The 21098-nt window shown below is 39.7% G+C and overlaps 1 protein-coding gene across 1 annotated transcript in view; it reads right to left on the bottom strand.

Moving 5' to 3' along the window:
- The window catches only part of LOC126417162 (dynein axonemal heavy chain 2), a 959377-nt gene that overhangs the window by 608340 nt on the left and 329939 nt on the right, over positions 1-21098 (bottom strand). Inside the window, 2 exon segments of the mRNA XM_050085060.1 lie at positions 8093-8210; positions 12963-13180. Of these exon segments, the coding sequence (XP_049941017.1) occupies positions 8093-8210; positions 12963-13180 (336 nt within the window).

Here is a 21098-nt window from a genome sequence, read left to right on the forward strand (position 1 = left end):
CGACCTGCCAGCACTTTCATTTGGTAAGTCATATCATCTTTGTGTTTAGATATATTTTTCCTACGTGGAATGTTTCCCTTATATATATATATATATATATATATATATATATATATATATATACAGAGTTATTACAAATGATTGAAGTGATTTCACAGCTCTACAATAACTTTTTTATTTGAGATATTTTCACAATGCTTTGCACACACATACAAAAACTCCAAAAGTTTGTTTTAGGCATTCACAAATGTTCGATATGTGCCCCTTTAGTGATTCGGCAGACATCAAGCCGATAATCAAGTTCCTCCCACACTCGGCGCTGCTTGTCCCCATCAATAAGTTCGAAAGCATTGTTGATGCGAGTTCGAAGTTCTGGCACGTTTCTTGGTAGAGGAGGTTTAAACACTGAATCTTTCACATCACTACGCGTGAAACTTGCCAGCACGCGTTCAACCGTTTCTTCGCTCACTGCAGGCCAACCCGTTGATTTCCCCTTACAGAGGCATCCAGAAGCTTCAAACTGCGCATACCATCGCCGAATGGAGTTAGCAGTTGGTGGATCTTTGTTGAACTTCGTCCTGAAGTGTCGTTGCACTGTTATGACTGACTGATGTGAGTGTATTTCAAGCACGACATATGCTTTCTCGGCTCCTGTCGCCATTTTGTCACACTGCGCTCTCGAGCGCTCTGGCGGCAGAAACCTGAAGTGCGGCTTCAGCCAAACAAAACTTTATGAGTTTTTCTACGTATCTGTAGTGTGTCGTGACCATATGTCAATGAATGGAGCAATGGAGCTACAGTGAATTTATGAAATCGCTTCAATCATTTGTAATAGCCCTGTATATATATATAAAAAAACAAAGATGAGGTGACTTACCGAACGAAAGCGCTGGCAGGTCGATAGACACACAAACCAACACAAACATACACACAAAATTCAAGCTTTCGCAACAAACTGTTGCCTCATCAGGAAAGAGGGAAGGAGAGGGGAAGACGAAAGGAAGTGGGTTTTAAGGGAGAGGGTAAGGAGTCATTCCAATCCCGGGAGCGGAAAGAGTTACCTTAGGGGGAAAAAAGGACAGGTATACACTCGCACACACGCACATATCCGTCCACACATACAGACACAAGCAGACATATTTAAAGACAAAGAGTTTGGGCAGAGATGTCAGTCGAGGCAGAAGAGTAGACGCAAAGAAGTTGTTGAAAGACAGGTGAGGTATGAGTGGCGGCAACTTGAAATTAGCGGAGATTGAGGCCTGGCGGATGACGAGAAGAGAGGATATACTGAAGGGCAAGTTCCCATCTCCGGAGTTCGGATAGGTTGGTGTTGGTGGGAAGTATCCAGATAACCAGGACGGTGTAACACTGTGCCAAGATGTGCTGGCTGTGCACCAAGGCATGTTTAGCCACAGGGTGATCCTCATTACCAACAAACACTGTCTGCCTTCCGGGTTACAGGACTGGAGTAGTTGGTGGTGGGAGGGTGCATGGGACAGGTTTTGCATCGGGGGCGGTTACAAGGATAGGAGCCAGAGGGTAGGGAAGGTGGTTTGGGGATTTCATAGGGATGAACTAACGGGTTATGAAGGTTAGTAATAAACTATTGGTACTTGATCGTCGGGAGTATGTGGCTGAGGGACTGCGTCAGCTTTCAGTATTAAACTATTCCTCAAAATCACCCTCTCCAAACCTTCCAGGAATTTCTGACTTCCAGCCTTGCCTCTCAATCCTTCTTAAAAAACCTTAATCCTACACCCAACATCACCACTGCTGAAGCCCAGGCTATACGTGATCTGAAGGCTGACCGATCCATCGTCATTCTTCCGGCGGACAAGGGTTCCACGACCGTGGTACTTGATCGTCAGGAGTATGTGGCTGAGGGACTGCGTCAGCTTTCAGTAATAAACTATTCACATACAAAGTTTGCCAAGGTAACCACATTCCCGATGTCCAGGCAGAGCTTCAAGGAATCCTCAGAACCTTAGGCCCCCTGCAAAACCTTTCACCTGACTCCATCAACCTCCTGACCCCACCGACACCCCGCACCCCTACCTTCTACCTTCTTCCTAAAATCCACAAACCCAATCATCCCGGCCGCCCCATTGTAGCTGGTAACCAAGCCCCCACAGAACGTATCTCTGCCTACGTAGATCAACACCTTCAACCCATTACATGCAGTCTCCCATCCTTCATCAAAGACACCAACCACTTCCTTGACCACCTGGAATCCTTACCCAATCTGTTACCCCCGGAAACCATCCTTGTAACCATTGATGCCACGTCCTTATACACAAATATTCTGCATGTCCAGGGCCTCGCTGCGATGGAGCATTTCCTTTCACGCCGATCACCTGCCACCCTACCTAAAACCTCTTTCCTCATTACCTTAGCCAGCTTCATCCTGACCCACAACTTCTTCACTTTTGAAGGCCAGACATACCAACAATTAAAGGAAACAGCCATGGGTACCAGGATGGCCCCCTCGTATGCCAACCTATTCATGGGTCGCTTAGAGGAAGCCTTCTTGGTTACCCAAGTCTGCCAACCCAAAGTTTGGTACAGATTTATTGATGACATCTTCATGATCTGGACTCACAGTGAAGAAGAACTCCAGATTTTCCTCTCCAGCCTCAACTCCTTTGGTTCCATCAGATTCACCTGGTCCTACTCCAAATCCCATGCCACTTTCCTTGACGTTGACCTCCACCTGTCCAATGGCCAACTTCACACGTCCGTCCACATCAAACCCACCAACAAGCAACAGTACCTCCATTATGACAGCTGCCACCCGTTCCACATCAAACGGTCCCTTCCCTACAGCCTAGGTCTTCGTGGCAAACGAATCTGCTCCAGTCCGGAATCCCTGAATCATTACACCAACAACCTGACAACAGCTTTCGCATCCCGCAACTACCCTCCCGACCTGGTACAGAAGCAAATAACCAGAGCCACTTCCTCATCCCCTCAAACCCAAAATCCCCCACAGAAGAACCACAAAAGTGCCCCACTTGTGACAGGATACTTTCCGGGACTGGACCAGACTCTGAATGTGGCTCTCCAGCAGGGATACGACTTCCTCAAATCCTGCCCTGAAATGAGATCCATCCCTCATGAAATTATCCCCACTCCGCCAAGAGTGTCTTTCCGCCGTCCACCTAACCTTCATAACCTCTTAGTTCATCCCTATGAAATCCCCAAACCACCTTCCCTACCCTCTGGCTCCTATCCTTGTAACCGCCCCCGATGCAAAACCTGTCCCATGCACCCTTCCACCACCACCTACTCCAGTCCTGTAACCCGGAAGGTGTACACGATCAAAGGCAGAGCCACGTGTGAAAGCACCCACGTCATCTACCAACTGACCTGCCTTCACTGTGACGCATTCTATGTGGGAATGACCAGCAACAAACTGTCCATTCGCATGAATGGACACAGGCAGACAGTGTTTGTTGGTAATGAGGATCACCCTGTGGCTAAACATGCCTTGGTGCACAGCCAGCACATCTTGGCACAGTGTTACACCGTCCTGGTTATCTGGATACTTCCCACCAACACCAACCTATCCGAACTCCGGAGATGGGAACTTGCCCTTCAGTATATCCTCTCTTCTCGTCATCCGCCAGGCCTCAATCTCCGCTAATTTCAAGTTGCCGCCACTCATACCTCACCTGTCTTTCAACAACTTCTTTGCCTCTACACTTCTGCCTCGACTGACATCTCTGCCCAAACTCTTTGTCTTTAAATATGTCTGCTTGTGTCTGTATGTGTGGACGGATATGTGCGTGTGTGCGAGTGTATACCTGTCCTTTTTTCCCCCTAAGGTAACTCTTTCCGCTCCCGGGATTGGAATGACTCCTTACCCTCTCCCTTAAAACCCACTTCCTTTCGTCTTCCCCTCTCCTTCCCTCTTTCCTGATGAGGCAACAGTTTGTTGCGAAAGCTTGAATTTTGTGTGTATGTTTGGGTTTGTTTGTGTGTCTATCGACCTGCCAGCGCTTTCGTTCAGTAAGTCACCTCATCTTTGATTTTTTTATATATATATATATATATATATATATATATATATATATATATATATATATATATATATATATATATATATAATGGAAGGAAACATTCCACGTGGGAAAAATTATATTATATATATATATATAAGGTTTTAGTGGCAAAGTGTACAAGATTCTATGCTGAGGGGGAATGAAACTGCATTACAGCAATCACAAAACATGAGACATGAAAGACACCTTAAATAAGTATCACAGGACAGAATTCTGTGATACAGGGTCTGTATCTGAACTATTCACTACTGTAGGCGATATAGAATTTTATAAAATTTGTTCATATTCTTACATATTTAGTGTTTTCTTAAGTGCAACAAGGGGACCACTCCCTAACCACAAAAAATACCCCTGTAACATACCACATCCTCCATAACTCACTGCCAGCACAACACATGATGGCAGGTAACTTTCTCCAGGAATTCACCAAACCCAAACCCTTAAAACGACTGCCACAGGGTATTGCATGATTCATCACTCCAGATAACTTGTTTCAGTCATCCACTCTCCAATGGCATCACTCTTTGTGTCACCTCAAGCATCACTTAGTACTGACTGCAGAAATGTGTGGCTTATGAGGGGCTGTTGTCATGTCATTTTTTACAACCACCTTCCCAAACACTCTATGGTCTCTGTCCATCAGTACACGAGGTCTACCTGGCACTTGTTTAGGTGTGGTTGTTCCTTCATGTTTTTACTTCACAGTCACATCACTGACAGGTAACACAGTAGGTGGATCAAAGTGCTCCTGATGGGTTTTTTACACAGGTGACATCCAGTGACTAGTCGACATTCAAAGACATTGATCACTCCTGACCGATCCACTCTGCTGTTACTGCTTCCCTACTGACAACACAGCACTTCTCACCTCCTTTTATACCAGCACACAGCCACCTCTCGTGATATCTAGTGGCTGATATTGTACAACCCAGGGCTGTTCATATACTTTTGATCAGATAGTGTATAAACCAGCAACCACAGATCACCAATAGTCCCCCAACCATCCAATGGATATAAAACCCAATAACTTGAGAACAAAATGAGATATCATTTCACTCTCAAAATAAAATTTTGATACCTTATCTACATTTCATTCACTGCAATGTATGAGGTAAAATCAACCATACGCAATGTTTACGCAATGCATTTTTACCTCTGCAAATTCTTTAAAATTTCATGCAATGTTTTACTTAATTTTATACAGTGCAGTAAGTGAGACAGATGATGAAAATAAATTCACTTCTTCATCAAGTGAAGATATCAATCTGTAAGAGGTGCAAAAATCAAATTCTTTCACCTCACAGTTTTCAAAAAATTGGATTATAAGTATATCACATCGGCCAGAATGCTGTCTCTCAGCACAGACAATGTTTTACTAAATTCGATGCAGTTCAGTAAGTATAACAGATAATGAAAAAGAAATTCAGTTCTTTATCGAGTAAATAAATCAGACTGTAAGAGTGCATAAATCAAATTTTCTCACCTAATAGCTTTCGAAAAATCTGATGATAAGTACTTCATATTGGCCAGAATGCCGTCTCTTATCACAGGCACCAGCATTTGGCAAGCAGTGCAGACATAAAAAAGGCCACCTCAGCATGGAATTCAAAAACCAAATCTATAGCACCGAATGGGTTTACAGCATAGGAAAGTTATTTTCCTATGTAGACATTCTGTAATTAACTCGCACATTCTCTTTGAATTACTTTTCTCCCAGTTCTAGCCATTACCATGGAAAACCCTTTATCTCCAAGAGCATTTACTTTCTTTATACCTCAAATAGCTTTATACACCTCATCTGGAATTATTTCTGGAATCTAATTATTGTTATTATTATTAACTATCTGTGTTTCTGATTCAACTGTCAATAAACATTAAATAAATCAAATCAAATGATTACATGAGGGTCGTTCAATAAGTAATGCACCACATTTTTTTAAAAAAAAGCCATTAATATACATACACAAAGATCCCTGTTGGAGCTTCACATTTGATATGAAGCCAGTGAAGTTTCGAACCGTACTGGCAGAAGGCAGAGCTGTAGCACAGTGTCAAAATGGCGTCTACATATGACTCATGTTACAAGCAGCGTGCTGTTATTGAATTCTTGTGTGCAGAAAAAGAAACTGTGATGAACACCCATAAACGTCTGTGTGCAGTGTGTGGCAATACTGCAGTTGATAGGAGTACGGTTGGGCGATGAGCAAAGAAAGTTACAGCCTGAGGAAATGCAGAAACAGAGCTCCATGATCAGCCATGCTCTGAACGTCCTGTCACAGCCACTTTTCCAGAGATGCTGAATCATGTGGATGCCATTATTCGTGCTGACCAGCAAAGCAAAACTTGACAATTGGCTCTACAGCTGTCAGTCAGCATTGGAAGTGCATCTGCAATGACTGAGACTCTCGGATATTCAAAGAGGTAATCATGATGGGTTCCATGAATGCTCACAGCGGACCGCAAGATTCAAAGAAAGGCTATTTCATCTGAATTGTTGGAGCATTTTGAGACCTACGGAGAGGCCTTTCAGTCACAGATCGTTACAGAGGACGAAACCTGGGTGCACCGCTTTGCACCGGAAACAAAAAGGCAGTCCATGAAATGGCATCATTCTCATTCATCTCAAAAGAAGAAATTCAAGACAACCCCCTCTGCTGGAAAAGCCATGGTGACAGTCTTCTGGGATTGTCATGGCATCATTCTCATGGATGCGATTCCACGAGGGTCAACCATCAATTCAGAGGCATGAGTGAAGACTCTGAATAAACTCAAGAACCTTTTCCAACGCGTTTCATTGGACAAGGAACCAGCAGAAATCTTGCTCAAGCACAACAATGCATGCCCACACACAAGTCTGAGAACCCAGGACCACATCGCCTAATTGGGTTGGACACTGTTGCAGGGCATTACTTATTGAATGACCCTTGTATAATACCAGGTGATATATCTGAATCATATAAAGTGTATTAAATTATAAAAAGGAAGCCACTTGACGCCATATTACATACCAAATTAATGCAGTTCACCTCAGACAGGCAGTGGCAAACATTTACAAGGTAGTGTTAAGACATTCTACTTTTCCCAGTTACAAGGCCACATAACAATGAAAATCTCTACAGTGAAAATCTATTATCTCCTTCACAACAACAATCTAGCAACTTTAGGAAAAAAAATGCATATCATTACAACCTAAAATACTGCATCTTCATTTTCTCTTCTTCAGTCCAACCAGAAAAACAGTAATCAAAGAGTACATTTCAGATTACCTTTTGTAAAACATATCAACAAGACATATGAATCACAATGCGTATACTCATTAACGTCATTGTCACTGTCAATATCCCTTACTTTACTTACCCAAAGCGTTATTATAACACCATTACTAAAAATATATTTTACAAGCAGCTGATATTTTAACCATAATTCAAAAAGGAGTCAGATAATGGCTACACATCTTCCTAAAAAATTACCAGAGAATGTTAAATATACTGTGTGAAATAATAATGGAATTCAAAATCGAAGCTTTTTCTTGTAAAAATAGCAAATTGTAAAACAAATGATTGAAAATGAAAATTCTACTGAATTATTAAAAATATACACCAGATATCACTCTTTTTATCATGTTTCTGTACTACGGGAATTGCATTTGCATGCTGAGTTCTGTAAATGTCAATATATGAACTCATTAGTGATTCTAAGTAAAACAAATAGCATTTTTACCTCATTTTTGAATGACATATAGCTGCAATACGCATAATTTAAATATAGTAAACCTAAGGTCCTAGAGTAAGTTTAGTATTTGAGTTTTCCAATGCAATGTGTGGTAAGCAAATCCAAAAACTGAACATTATCTACTGCTTGGATTTCATTCTTAAAATATGATATAGTTGTACTTTCAGGGAGTCTCTTCCTCTTATATTTCTATCCTTTTTATAAACATAGCTTCATCACTACATGATAAAAAAATAAGATATAATTTAAAAAAGGAAAAAAGTCTTTAATATCCCATTGTTACATTTGTTCCATCTTACCAAGTTCACACAGCCAGAGTTCAACTGGTCCATCCAGCACCAAAATTTGGGTAAACTCAACATATTCACCATCAGCAGAAAACATTCCAAGAGCTTCATATTTACTTGCCACACTCAACTGAAAAAATCAATGCAACATATAAGAAAAAAAGAAAAGTTACACTGTACGTAAAGGAATGCATTCATCAATTTCTCCATACTTCATTATAAAATACATAAATTCTCATGTGGTTTTCTGACTGAGTAGGTGAATGTCAGACTGCAAATACAAAGGTCTGTAGTTTGATCCCCAGGTGGTCGTAGGCTTTTTTTTTTCTTTCATTCCTTTCAAATGTGGCAATGACTAGTTAAGGTGAAAAATGCTGCACTGCACTGTGTTCCAGAGTCTGTATTAAACTGTAGTTGCCAGAAGGAAGGCAGGGGAAGGGGGGGATGGAAACAAGGGATGGAGCACTAGTGGAGGGTGGGAGGGGGGAGGGAGGGAGGGCCAACAAGGAAAGTGGTACTTGCACTGCTTAGCCAAAACATTATGATCACTGCCCACCATGAGATTGACCTGGTGGTGTTATGGGCATGTGATGTGGCAAGGGACGTATTTAAGATGACCAGAGAAGAATGGGGAATCATTCTATCAATGATACGGGCCGCAAATTGGGAAATTCATTGACATTAGTGGCTTTGACAGAGGGCAAATTGTTATGTCTTGGCACCTGGGAATGAGAATTTCAGAAATGGTGAAGCTGGTCAGCTGTTCACAGGCTGCTGTTGTGAGCATCTGTGAAAAGTGGCTGAAGCACAGTTAAACCACAAGTAAGTGACAGGTGGTGGACATCCACACCTCACTGCTGAAGGTGGACGCTGACGTCTTGCCTGCTTTGTGAAACGTGTTAATCAGCTTTTTGTGCCATATATGGTGACAGTGTACAAGGCTCGTATAGGCCCCAAGGTTTCATAGTACACAGTATAGCAAACTATTGAAAATAGAGCTCTGCAGCAGATGACCCTTACATGTTCCCACATTAAACCAAAAACTTTATCAATTACGACTGAAATGGCCACAGGGTCAAGATTGTATCATGGCTCAATGGAAACATGTCGGTGACTGGATGAATCACATTTCCTGTTATACAAGGTCGATGGTTGTGTACAGATATGCTGTCATCCTGGCAAACAGCTACTCAAAACATGCGCCCTGCCATTGACAGAGACTGATTGAGTTGGACAGAGACTTATTGAGTCAGTGTTATGCTACAGAGTGTATTGAATCATATTATTTTTCTTTCTTTTCTTTTTTTATATATAAGAAATATGTAAACTGAAAGAGCTCTAAGCCAAAGGTGCCAATAAAAAGTAAATTAACGAGTTGTTTGGTGGCAAGGAAAATGATTTGACACATCATTAAATATCTGTATGAAACAAAGTAAGAAATACGCTCTTCAATTTATTAATTCATATATCTTCACCCTTTTGTTTGGGGAAGTGGTAGCATATGGGCATGTGCTTGGATCCATCAAACCAGCATTGTTAAAAATGTGTATTTTAACTGTTCATTAAAAGTATTATAAAAGTTATTAGAAAAGCAATATTTATTCATACTGTTATAAGGCCAACTCCTATCTGTTCATCATTTCACTCACCACCAAGATCGTGCACCAAGAGGTATCTGGAGGAACGTTCCTGCATTGACACTGTCACAATCAAGACTAAACACAATGGAATTAATATGAAGATAATGACTCAGACTTGATAGGCACCTACTGAATTGATTTAATTATACTAAAAATATTGTGCTCTGTGTGACAGATCGACAGTTTCAAGGGTTGTGATGATTATATGGCATAGCACACTAATGAAAGCAGCAGTTCGTATTGCAAATTGTGTTTATTGACCTAGAACGTAATGATAGTAAAGGTCTGTTGATATTGGTATCAGTTAAAGTTCACCCAAGATTGTGCACAGATTTATCAATTATCTTCAAAAAATTTTCAAATATTCTTTCCAATCAATTTTTCTAATTATTCAGGAAATTATTAACACATTTCCATTTCCACATCACTATTCAAGAGACATTCAACAACAGGGCATGTGATAGCAATCAAAGGTGCCCTGACACATGTAACCTACATGTACATTATTGCAGACCACCTGTATTCCTTCATGCTTGACATCTTCCCTCGTGGTAATGATATCTTCCAGCAGGATAACTATTCATGTCACAAAGCCAGAATTGTGCTCCTGTGGTTTGAAAAGTATGATAATGAACACATGTTGATGTTTTGGCCATCAAATCTGCCTGATCTGAACTTAATGGAACACATCTGGGACTCTATTGTACGCCAGTTGTGTGCCCCTCAAATCACCGGCCTATAACTTACAGGAAATGTGCCTAGACATCTGGTGCCACATACATCCAGAAACCTACAAAGGTCTTTTTGACTGCATCCCATGCAGAATCACTGCCGTATTGTGTTCCATTGGTACAACAACATGCTATTAAGTAGGTGGTCATAATGTTTTGGCTTATCAGTGTATGTTACACCAGTGAGCTCATCAAGCTGCAGGTTTGGAAGCTGGTTGTGGTACCGGATGAAGTGGAAGGATAAGTTGAGGGAGACAGCAAGAGCAAGTTAGAACAGAGGAAGAAAGAGATCACAGAGAGCAGAGAGAATTGAGTGAATGTCGATCAGTAGGTGTAAAAACTGAAGTTAATTGATGGGGAGCTGTTGGTGGCAAGAAAAGAGTGCAGATAAGGATGGAGGTGGATGTAGGAGATAGGCTACCAGGATTGAGGGCAAGGGGATTGCGGGATCCAGTACTGTGTAGCAGGAACAACTGTGAAATTAGTATTGGGGAAGGTTACAGAAAACCAAGACACAGGATGCGGTTAAGCTATTCCTGTCCAATGTGGTGTTCAATAATAATGAGGGCTGTCCTTTGCACTTTATTAGTGGGATAGCTGGAGAAATACTAGTATATGTGAATGTGGCACAGACGTTCAACATATAAATTAGAATGGGATGGTAATGTCTAACTATGAAGACCTGACATTAGAATAATGGACAAGGTATCGCTAATAGTTGACCATCCAGTATCAGAAAATGCTGCTTCACAAACTGTGCCCCATATACCCTACTCCCAGTACCAATTTCCCTGAATTGTGTGGATGTTTCTGTTCCTACAACACAATCTTTGAGCCCACAATCACCCTTGCATCAATCTCTCATAGACCCTGCTCCAAATCCACCTTCTTCTCTATTCCTGTATGTCTTCCCCCTTCCTCCTCCTCATCATTAGTTCACATTAATATTACTGGTCTTATCTACACTCAATCCACTGTCTCCATGGTTTCCTTATTCCTCTGGTCTATTCAGCTGTCACCATGCCTCCTACGCCATGTGTACCACATGAGCTTTCCTTTTGCCTGCTCCAGGGTGAGTTTGCCCATTCATATCCCGTTCCCTTGCTGACCCGCCCTCCACTAGCTCTCCACCACCCCCGCATTCACCACACCAGACCATTCCTCCATCCTACTTCCTTCCTGCTCTTCTCCATGCTACCCATATATAACCCCTCAGTCCAGTCTAGCCAAATTGCCATAACAATGTAGCTGTATGTATATTTGTGGGATGAAGGACAATAGGCAAATTCCAAATTCCTAGATTTCTGAAAAGCATTACACACGGTGTCCCACTGCTGGATGTTAGCAAAAGTATGAGCATACAGAATAGGTTCCCACATATCTGAGTGGCTCAAAGACTTTTTAAGCAATAAGACACCGTACATTGTCCTCAACGATAAGTGTTCATCAGAGACAAGGATGTCATCAAGAGCGTGCCAGGGAAGTATGATAGTAGCGCTATCATTCTATCTGATGAACGGAGTGAGCAGCAATCTTCAGTCGTTTGCTGATGATGCTATTGTGTATGGGAAGGAGTCATTGTTGAGTGATTGCAGGAGGATAAAAGATAACCTTGACAAAATATCTAACTGGTGTGATGAATGCCAACTAGCTCTGAATGCAGAAAAATCTAAGTTAATGCAAATTAGCAGGAAAATGGTTCCATGATGTTTGAATACAGCATTTGTAATGTGATATTTGACACAGTCAGGTCAATAAAATACTGAGGTGTAACAATGTAAAGTGATATGAAATGGAATGAACATGCAAGCATATAGTGTAGAAGGCAAGTGATCAACTTCTGTTTATTGGAAGAGTTTTATGGAAGTGTGGTTCACCTGTAAAGAAGACTGCAGACAGAAAACAGTGTGACCCATTCTTGAGAGCTCCTCATTTGGCACCCACACCAGGTCAGATTAAAGGAAAACATCAAAGTGATTTAGAGGCGGGCTGCTAGGCAGTTTCAATCAACATGCAAGCTATTACTGAGATGCTTCAGGAACTAAAATGGGAATGCCTGGAGGGGAGGAGATCTTCTTTTTGAGGTATACTACTGAGAAAATAGAGAACCAACATTTGATGCTTACCACAGCACAATTCTACTGCCACCAACATACATTACACGTAACAACCACAAACACATGATAAAGAGAAATTAGGGCATATAGGTTGTCATTTCTCCCTTTCTCTATTTGCGAGTGGAACAAGAAGGAAAATGACTCATATTGATACTACATACTCTCCCCCACGCAACATATGGTGGCCTGCGGAATATGTACGTAGATTTAGATTTGTGTTAGTATGTTAACTGCCCAAAAACTTCACTACAAATTCAGTCTTCTTAATGTGTCAACGTAATGCTCAACACCTCTTCTATACAGTACATGGTTACTGTTATTCTCTCAATTATCTCAATTTTCTTCTTAAATTTAGTAGTAGAAAAGAGATAGACTTTTGTTTCTAAGCTCTTACCTTCTGTATTTTAATTTTATTGATATTGTCAAAACATTTTTTTAAATGTGGTTGAATGGCTTCTGGTCGTCTTGCTTGTGCTAATATTTCTAATAAATCGTCATTAGAAATAAAGTAAAATCGTGGGAAAATATGTCGCTTTGTCTCTAAATATTTTTCCAGTGCTCGCTGGATGGCCTCCAGTCTGGTATTCAAATCAGTTAATTTGTCCCAAACACCTAAACAGAAAAAATGTAACAAAAACCATTTCCAGTATATTATGATCAAACCAAGATAGATAACAGCTCTTACCCACAATACAGCATCTATATATTTATCCATGTACCATTACATGAGACAAACTATTAATGTTCTCAAGTTGTCAGAACATTTTTTAGTTTGTATTTGTATTTGGTCACTGTTACATTAGTAGATACTGTGCAAAATGGAAATTAACTCTCGGCTTGATAAGTGAAATAGTTTTAGTATACATTGGTGATTAAATTACTCATTTTGTTTGAACTTTGCTCAAATGGACACTGAAATACTGGGAACTCCAACAAAAGTTGATAAAAAGTTTATTACGAGTCTGTTCTCCCATTTTAAATAGTTATATAATGGTTCAATTAACTCAAATGTAGATGTACTTCCCTTAAAGATTACCATTGTGAAGGACATACAAGACATGAGATCTGGATGGCAAATGACAAATAAATCAGTGCAATGGGCTTGCCCAGGTACACCTCACAAATGAAAACAGAGAATAATGAACAATAAGTTACTGGAATAGCCACCATATTCACCTACTTTGCAATCCTCTGAGTCCCATCTATCCCTGCATCTAACAAAAATATGTCATTAGAAACTTTTCTCCAAAAAAAGACTGTGTTGAATTCCTTTTAGTCACATGAAGAAGTTATGGAAATTAAAGATAGGCATCAAGCAAATATTTCAAGAAGTCACTTCAACGATTTGCATGGGAACTGACACATACATCATAATCTGGGGTGTTCCTGGGAATTCTGTCAGGGCACAAATTTCAGTTCCTTCACCCTCTTCAAAGGTATGGAGCTCTTAAATTATGATAAATTGAACTGTAGTGTTACATGACTCTCCTATGGGATAGCATGTTCCACTTCTGAACACTCACATCAATGAGAGATTTTCGTGCAAACCAGAGATTTTGTTTAACATAGTTGGCAAGTGTGAAACATCTCACTGTGCATGACCTGCTTTCGTATATGTGTAGATGAGGTGTAAAAAATATCAGCTCCAGAAATTGACAAGGTTTGACGGCGAATAAACCTCTCCACCTGCTGTGACAAAGCACTTGTTCTTTGAGCATCATGGCTTGGCAGTGCCTTGGAGGTCACGGTGCAAAGGCTGTGGTTGACAACATAAATGCCCAAACAGTTGAATATGACTCTGACTTTGAAATTTTACACTGACACACATATATGTTGTGACCCGTTGAGAGCTACACATTACAAAAGATCTGTTAACCACAAACTGTAATCAAAGTTGTAAGGTATTAAGATTCTGTTCTAAATGCAGACAAGTTTATGAAGAAGTGAGTTCATCATCTAGTATCTTGAATTGATTAATGCTATCTTCTAGCACCCAAGCATCGCAACAAGTTAAAGAAGTTGAATGGTATGGTACAATGGCAGTGCGTAGCAGCTCCAGTACAACAAATAATTTCAAGAACGGTAACCAAAGATACTTTAAGTTAAAAGATAGAACACAAATGAAAATGACTTCTTTGTTTGTTTGGTTTTTACTGTTTTTTTTTTTTAATCTTTTGTGGAAATTACAGTTACAAAACTTTAGCACGTACAACACTTATCACTTTTTGGATACTGTGTGGGAAGAGTGTGAACTGATCTTCTGAAGTACTAACTCGTGAAATCGCAACATACAACTGACCAAGTGAAAAATTCATCGAATACTTTAAATGCCCTGTTAACATAGCTAAAATTGATTGTGAGAAAGAAAATAAAATTGCACATTTTCACAGCTGAGTATGGCGCAGCATAGCATAGAATTTCCTTTCTCGCAGTTAGTTTTCACTGATAACTTGTACATTATTGTTTGAAACAATACATAGTCTATGTGCATCCATATGTATTATAACAATATATCGTTTGTAGGCAATAAAAAACCCACGGCTCCATCTTTCTGTAAAAACCTTAATTCCAGTAATTAGTAACTCCATCATCAAAGAGACATTTCAAAGTGCGTGGATTTCTCTCATCTGTCAATAACTAGGCTTCTACTACATAGTTACACATGTAGCTACTATCACTTTATATACTTAGAAACCAATTTTGCTTCTCCTGTAAAATTTAGCGAAATGGAGTTACGAGGTTTTCATTGCTTACCATTGATATACTGTCTATGTCCATCCAAATGTTTGTTAGAGTCTCATATAAAAATCTGAATTGAATAGGTCAAGAATTGTTCAAGATTTTTGCTAACAACATTTTGCATCTACATGCATAGTGATTCAGCTGCCCCTACATATGGGTTTTATGTAAACCGCAACACCTTTAAAAACTAAAAGCAAGATTTTTGTATTCTCAGTCATTATGTGTAAATTATTATTCTTACAGAAAAAATGAACAGAATCTTTTAGTAGGAAATTTAATGTAGTTAAATTTTGTACTGGGATAAATTTTTGCTGGAAATGATGTTTTTCAAGTTATTAAAAAAAATCATGCTTGAAGTTCACTTTTGTACATTTTTCTTGAAACATCTGAGAACTATGGCCTGTAGCAAAAATGTATCCCAGTACAAAATTTAACTACATTAAAGTTCCTACAAAAGAGTCTTGTTCATTCTTTTCTATAGGACTAATAAATGTAGACTGGCAATGGCAAGCAAAGAGTTTCTGAAGAAGAGAAATTTGATAACATCGAGTATAGATTTAAGTGTCAGGAAGTCATTTCTGAAAGTATTTGTATGGAGTGTAGCCATGTAAGGAAGTGAAACGTGGACAATAAATAGTTTGGACAAGAAGAGAATACAAGCTTTCGAAATGTGGTGCTACAGAAGAATGCTGAAGATTAGATGGGTAGATCACATAACTAATGAGGAGGTATTGAATAGCATTGGGGAGAAGAGGAGTTTGTGGCACAACTTGGCAAGAAGAAGGGATCAGTTGGTATGACATGTTCTGAGGCATCAAGGGATCACCAATTTAGTATTGGAGGGCAGTGTGGAGGGTAAAAATCGTAGAGGGAAACCAAGAGATGAATACACTAAGCAGATTCAGAAGGATGTAGGTTGCAGTAGTTACTCAGAGATGAAGAAGCTTGCACAGGATAGAGTAGCATGGAGAGCTGCATCAAACCAGTCTCTGGACTGAAGACCACAACAACCACAACAACAACAATAACAACAACACATTAATTATTGTTTGGTGTTGCTATGGTGCTGCTATTTTTTTCCATCAGAAAGGAGGAGGAGGACACAAAATCAAACTTTACAGGTTGAGAGGTTATGTGGTTGTTATTTCAGTGATTGCAAAATTGAGTCAAATTTACAAAGCACTTGGCAGTATGACTTCACATATCGGTTTTATGTTGCCCAGTCTCTGCCCTGAATGCATGCAATGATTTGGTTTGGGTGGGTGTCATAAGGCCACTGAATTCCCTCCTGAGGCAAGCTGTCCCACGACTGTTGTAACTGGTCCTTGATATCCTGGATGTTAGCACCCAGATGGAGTTGATGTTTGAGTTGGTTCCACACATTTTCTATTGGGGATACATGTGGGGAGGTTGTTGGGGACAGATGCAGGGATTTTGCTGGCCATGGAAGCACCTGAGCATCACACAGACATTTCACAGAGGTGTGTGCCATGTGTGGATGAGTATTGTCCTTCTAAAAATGGTAGCATGATACCGTCAATGAGAGATGATGCAGTATGTCTGTGATGTGCTATCAGACACTAAACACTAAACCTGAACACCACAACTGCGCTCTGATGGCTGTTCTACCTCTCATGGAGAATCACAATTTGAACAATTTACGTACCTGTAGAATGGTGTGCATGCTTATGAAATTACACTGATATCAGGTCATGTCTTCTGGTAGCTTCAATTTTTTGGTCAGACAGTATATATAAATGTACAGTAAATATGATGTAAAAAAGATAAATGGTATTGAACAATTTACAAAAGAAACACAAAATTTAAAACCACAAAATTGGCAACAACTGCAAGCAGCTGAAACTGTAGCACTGCAAACAAGAACACGAAAATACCCATGGTGGACAGATGAGTGTGACCAACTGATAAATCTCAGACAACAGATGTGGCAAAATTGGTTGTGCAACAAAAATCAAAAGACCCTGGAAGATCTCAAAGATACCTGGAAAACAGTCATAAAAGCAATACGAACAGTCCTTAAACAACACAAAGACAAAAAATTGTAAGATAGAGAAAATTATTTCAAGAAAAACAATTCCCGAAATTTCTACAGAATATTCAAACAAAAATTAACAAAGTACTCTCCTCCATCACTCTAATTCAAAAATGAACATGGGGGAAATCGCCCATACCAACACCAAAAATTGTGAAATTCTTGCAAAATACTTTTCTAAATTACTGAATTGTGGAAAGCCTGCAGAAAAATCTGAGTTCCGTCATACACTACGAAACCCAGACTCAAAGCCACCTAGTTTACAGGAGATTAAAGAGATAATTCAGTCACTGAAAAATAACAAAGCATTAGAAGACCAAATCATTGCAGAATTATGGAAAAATGCAGGAGAAAATCTTATTGCAAAACTCAAAGAAATTATACTTGAAATCTGGAAAACTGAAAAAAAATCCCCACAGATTGGAAGACAACAATCATACACCCTCTGTACAAAAAAGAAAGTAAAACAGACCCCAACAACTATCGTGGAATCTCTTTATTGTCAATAACATACACAATTCTGTCTAAAGCCCTACTAAACTGAGCAGAACCTCAGCTGGATTCAAAACTAGGCGAATACCAAGGTGGATTCAGAAAAGGTTGATCATGTGTAGAACAAATCCTTAACTTGAAAAACTCAATGAAATATTTGCATAGTATTCAAACGAAAGTTATGTCATCACATTTATCTACTTTAAAAAAGCATATGACAGTATAGACCGAGAATGCCTTTTTGAAGTGTTAGCAGAATTTGGACTAGATCAAAAGACAACAAATATCATAAAAGAAACACTCATGGAGATCAAATCCAAAGTAAAATTTATGGGAGAATTGAGCACAGAGTTTAAAATAGACACAGGAGTATGACAAGGGGATGGACTGTCCCCAGTGCTCTTCAATTGTGCTCTTGATAAAGTTGTTCGAGAATCGAGAAAAGCAGGTGCATCAGCACACATAATGGGACCAAAACGTAAGTGCATAGAATTAGGCTGTTTAGCATTTGCTGACGACATGGCACTGATCGCCCAAGACATTACCAATGCACAGAAACAGGTAGCAAAAATAGGATTACAAATTTCATTTGAAAACACAAAATTTATGACTGACATCAAAGATGTACCTTCTGATCTCAAAATTGGTATGAATTTAAATATTTAGGTGAATGGATTGCAGAAAATTGTAATGAAAAGAAATCTGTCAGATCAAGAGTCCAGAAAATGGAGACGGCATTTCAGTTAACAAAAAATGTTTATAACAAAAAAGAGTCTCTCATGGAACTGCAAAATACAACACTACACAACAGTAATTAAACCCGAAGCTCTCTATGCATCCGAGACACTAAACCTTCAACACAGAACACTAAAAGGGGAATTAAAAGTGAAAGAACATAAAATAATGAGGAAAATCCTAGGACCAAGAACTAAACATGGTGTGCATTATCCAAAACCCAATGCAGAAATATATAAAAATATCTCCAAAATAAGACACAATATGCATGTGAAGAATCCAATTCATGGGGCATTTGGAAAGAATGGACTCAAACAGGTTAACACACAAAATCCATACATTTTTAAAGAACAAAACTAAAAGACCGAACTGGTACAAACAGATGGAAAAAGACCTGAGAGAATTAGGGTCTCCAAATCTACATGACTGAAATGAAATCAGAAAAATCACAAACAGATGGGGTTTTTAGGAAGAAGGGAGAAAAACTAACCAACATGCGTGGTCTACGCAACGAAAGCTAGCCCATTCGTTGCTTATGAAGGAATACTGGGTGAAAAGGAAGGCCAACAAATGTTGATTACACATGGTCCTAAGTGATCCATCCGCGAAGAAGAAGAAGAAGAAATATATACGAGAGAAACAGGTCTCTAAATGAGTTGCTGAAGTAGGTCACAGTCTGTTTAGTGGTGTGTTTCAATAGGTTTTTCAACGCTTGAGTGAATTCTTTTGGAAAGTTTGTGTTTGGATGACTTATGAATGCATTCCACAACACATTTTTGCATTTGGAACTCACATGTTTTCAGCACATTTTTGCTAAAATTTCACAACTTTTTCAGCCTATTTTTGCACCTTAAATTCCTTGTCTAGTTATTATATTCTGCCTTAAAGTTTTTTTATGTTACAGATCTTTATATATGAAACATTAATTTGTAAACCTCATGTTGCGAGAGGAGGTAGTATTTTGCCACCGGTTACAAACAACACTTAGTGTTATTGTCTTCATACATTAGTACATTTTAAATGCAGAAGCTTTTTATGCTTTTGTCTATGTTTTAACTCTCAACATTAGTCTGAGCTTCAAAAGATGGGACTGATAGTTGCCATTCATTCCTCAAAATTACATACAATAAGAAATTCCTATTCTGAAATATCATTAACTAATATCTGACATAATTAACTGCAGACTTCATGTACAACCTTTTTATGGTTTTTTGGGCTTCTCTTAAAATTTCTCTGTTCATTTCCGCAATACATTTTCTTAATGTTTTATCACTGATGTACCTTCACTCGCGATGTGCACAATTTCAGAAATTGTGCATCCATAATCCTCAGGACTGCTTATATAGGCCACATGATTTGGCCCCTGGAATGCTGTGGTAAGCTGCCAAAGAAACTGTATTATTTAAGTGATCACCAACGAGTGCTCGGCCTATTCTGTAACTTCTATTACTGTTGTCCAGTGAATGTGTTCAGTGTTATGCTCACCTTTTCTTCATTGTACCTTATGTGTTGATCTATAAAGTATCTTATGTGTTGATCTATAAAGTACTATGTTCCATAAGTCGTGTTTGTTCTTGCTGTAGCAAACTTGGCAATGAGTGCAGGTTATGTTTTCTCCATGTTAGTGTCCATGCTAATTCATCCAACAAACATCTCAATGGAAGAAATGCTCCAATGTATCATTGCCCAGCAGAAAGCTGTTGTGGAACAACAGCACATTCTTGCCACAGCTGTCAATCAAGTGGCATCTGTGTGTTCGCAGCAGGTTACCCGACCTTCAGTGCAACCACCACCCTTTCTGGCATATGATGAATCAGCTGAAGATTGGGATTCCTATGAGACACGGTTACTCCAAAATTTCCATGTTTTTCGTATGGGCAATGCAAACCTATGTAGGGCTTTCTTTCTTTCCTGGCTATCGCCACCCAATTATCAGTTGTCGTGCCAGCTTGCACCTTTGCAAGAAGTGGCCAGCTTATCATTTGATGAAATGTGCAAGTTTCTCTTGATGTATTATAGTGACAGAACATGTCATTGCGATTTGTGTAGAATTTTACCACTGTCAGAAATGCCAAACCAATCTTATAAAGCCTGACCTGCGGAATTACAAGGATTTAGTCGTCATTGTAAGTTTGTCACAGTGCTCATCATGAATTCTACACTGATCAAATGGTGCGTGATGTTATTATTCATCTGGCCCCATGTAGGGAACTCCGTGAAAAAGCACTTCAATGTGGGAATCAGACTTTTTACTGATGTGCTCAATACAGCACAGGCCGCAGGCAATCAGATTGCTGCATGGGGGGCGGGGGGGGGGGGGGGGGGGGGGAGTATTGGAAGTCATATTGGAAGTTGCTCAGTCGACCTCTATTAGGTACACTGCAAGGGTTCGGGATGACAGGGAACCTGTTGCACCACCACAACCTTCGACTCAGCACCACATGGGGCACCTTCAGCTATGACCACTGCAGCAACATGCTGCAGCCACATCTTGCCTGTGCTGCTTTG

The sequence above is a fragment of the Schistocerca serialis genome, chromosome 8 (assembly GCF_023864345.2).
Source record: "Schistocerca serialis cubense isolate TAMUIC-IGC-003099 chromosome 8, iqSchSeri2.2, whole genome shotgun sequence".
Taxonomy (NCBI): domain Eukaryota; kingdom Metazoa; phylum Arthropoda; class Insecta; order Orthoptera; family Acrididae; genus Schistocerca; species Schistocerca serialis.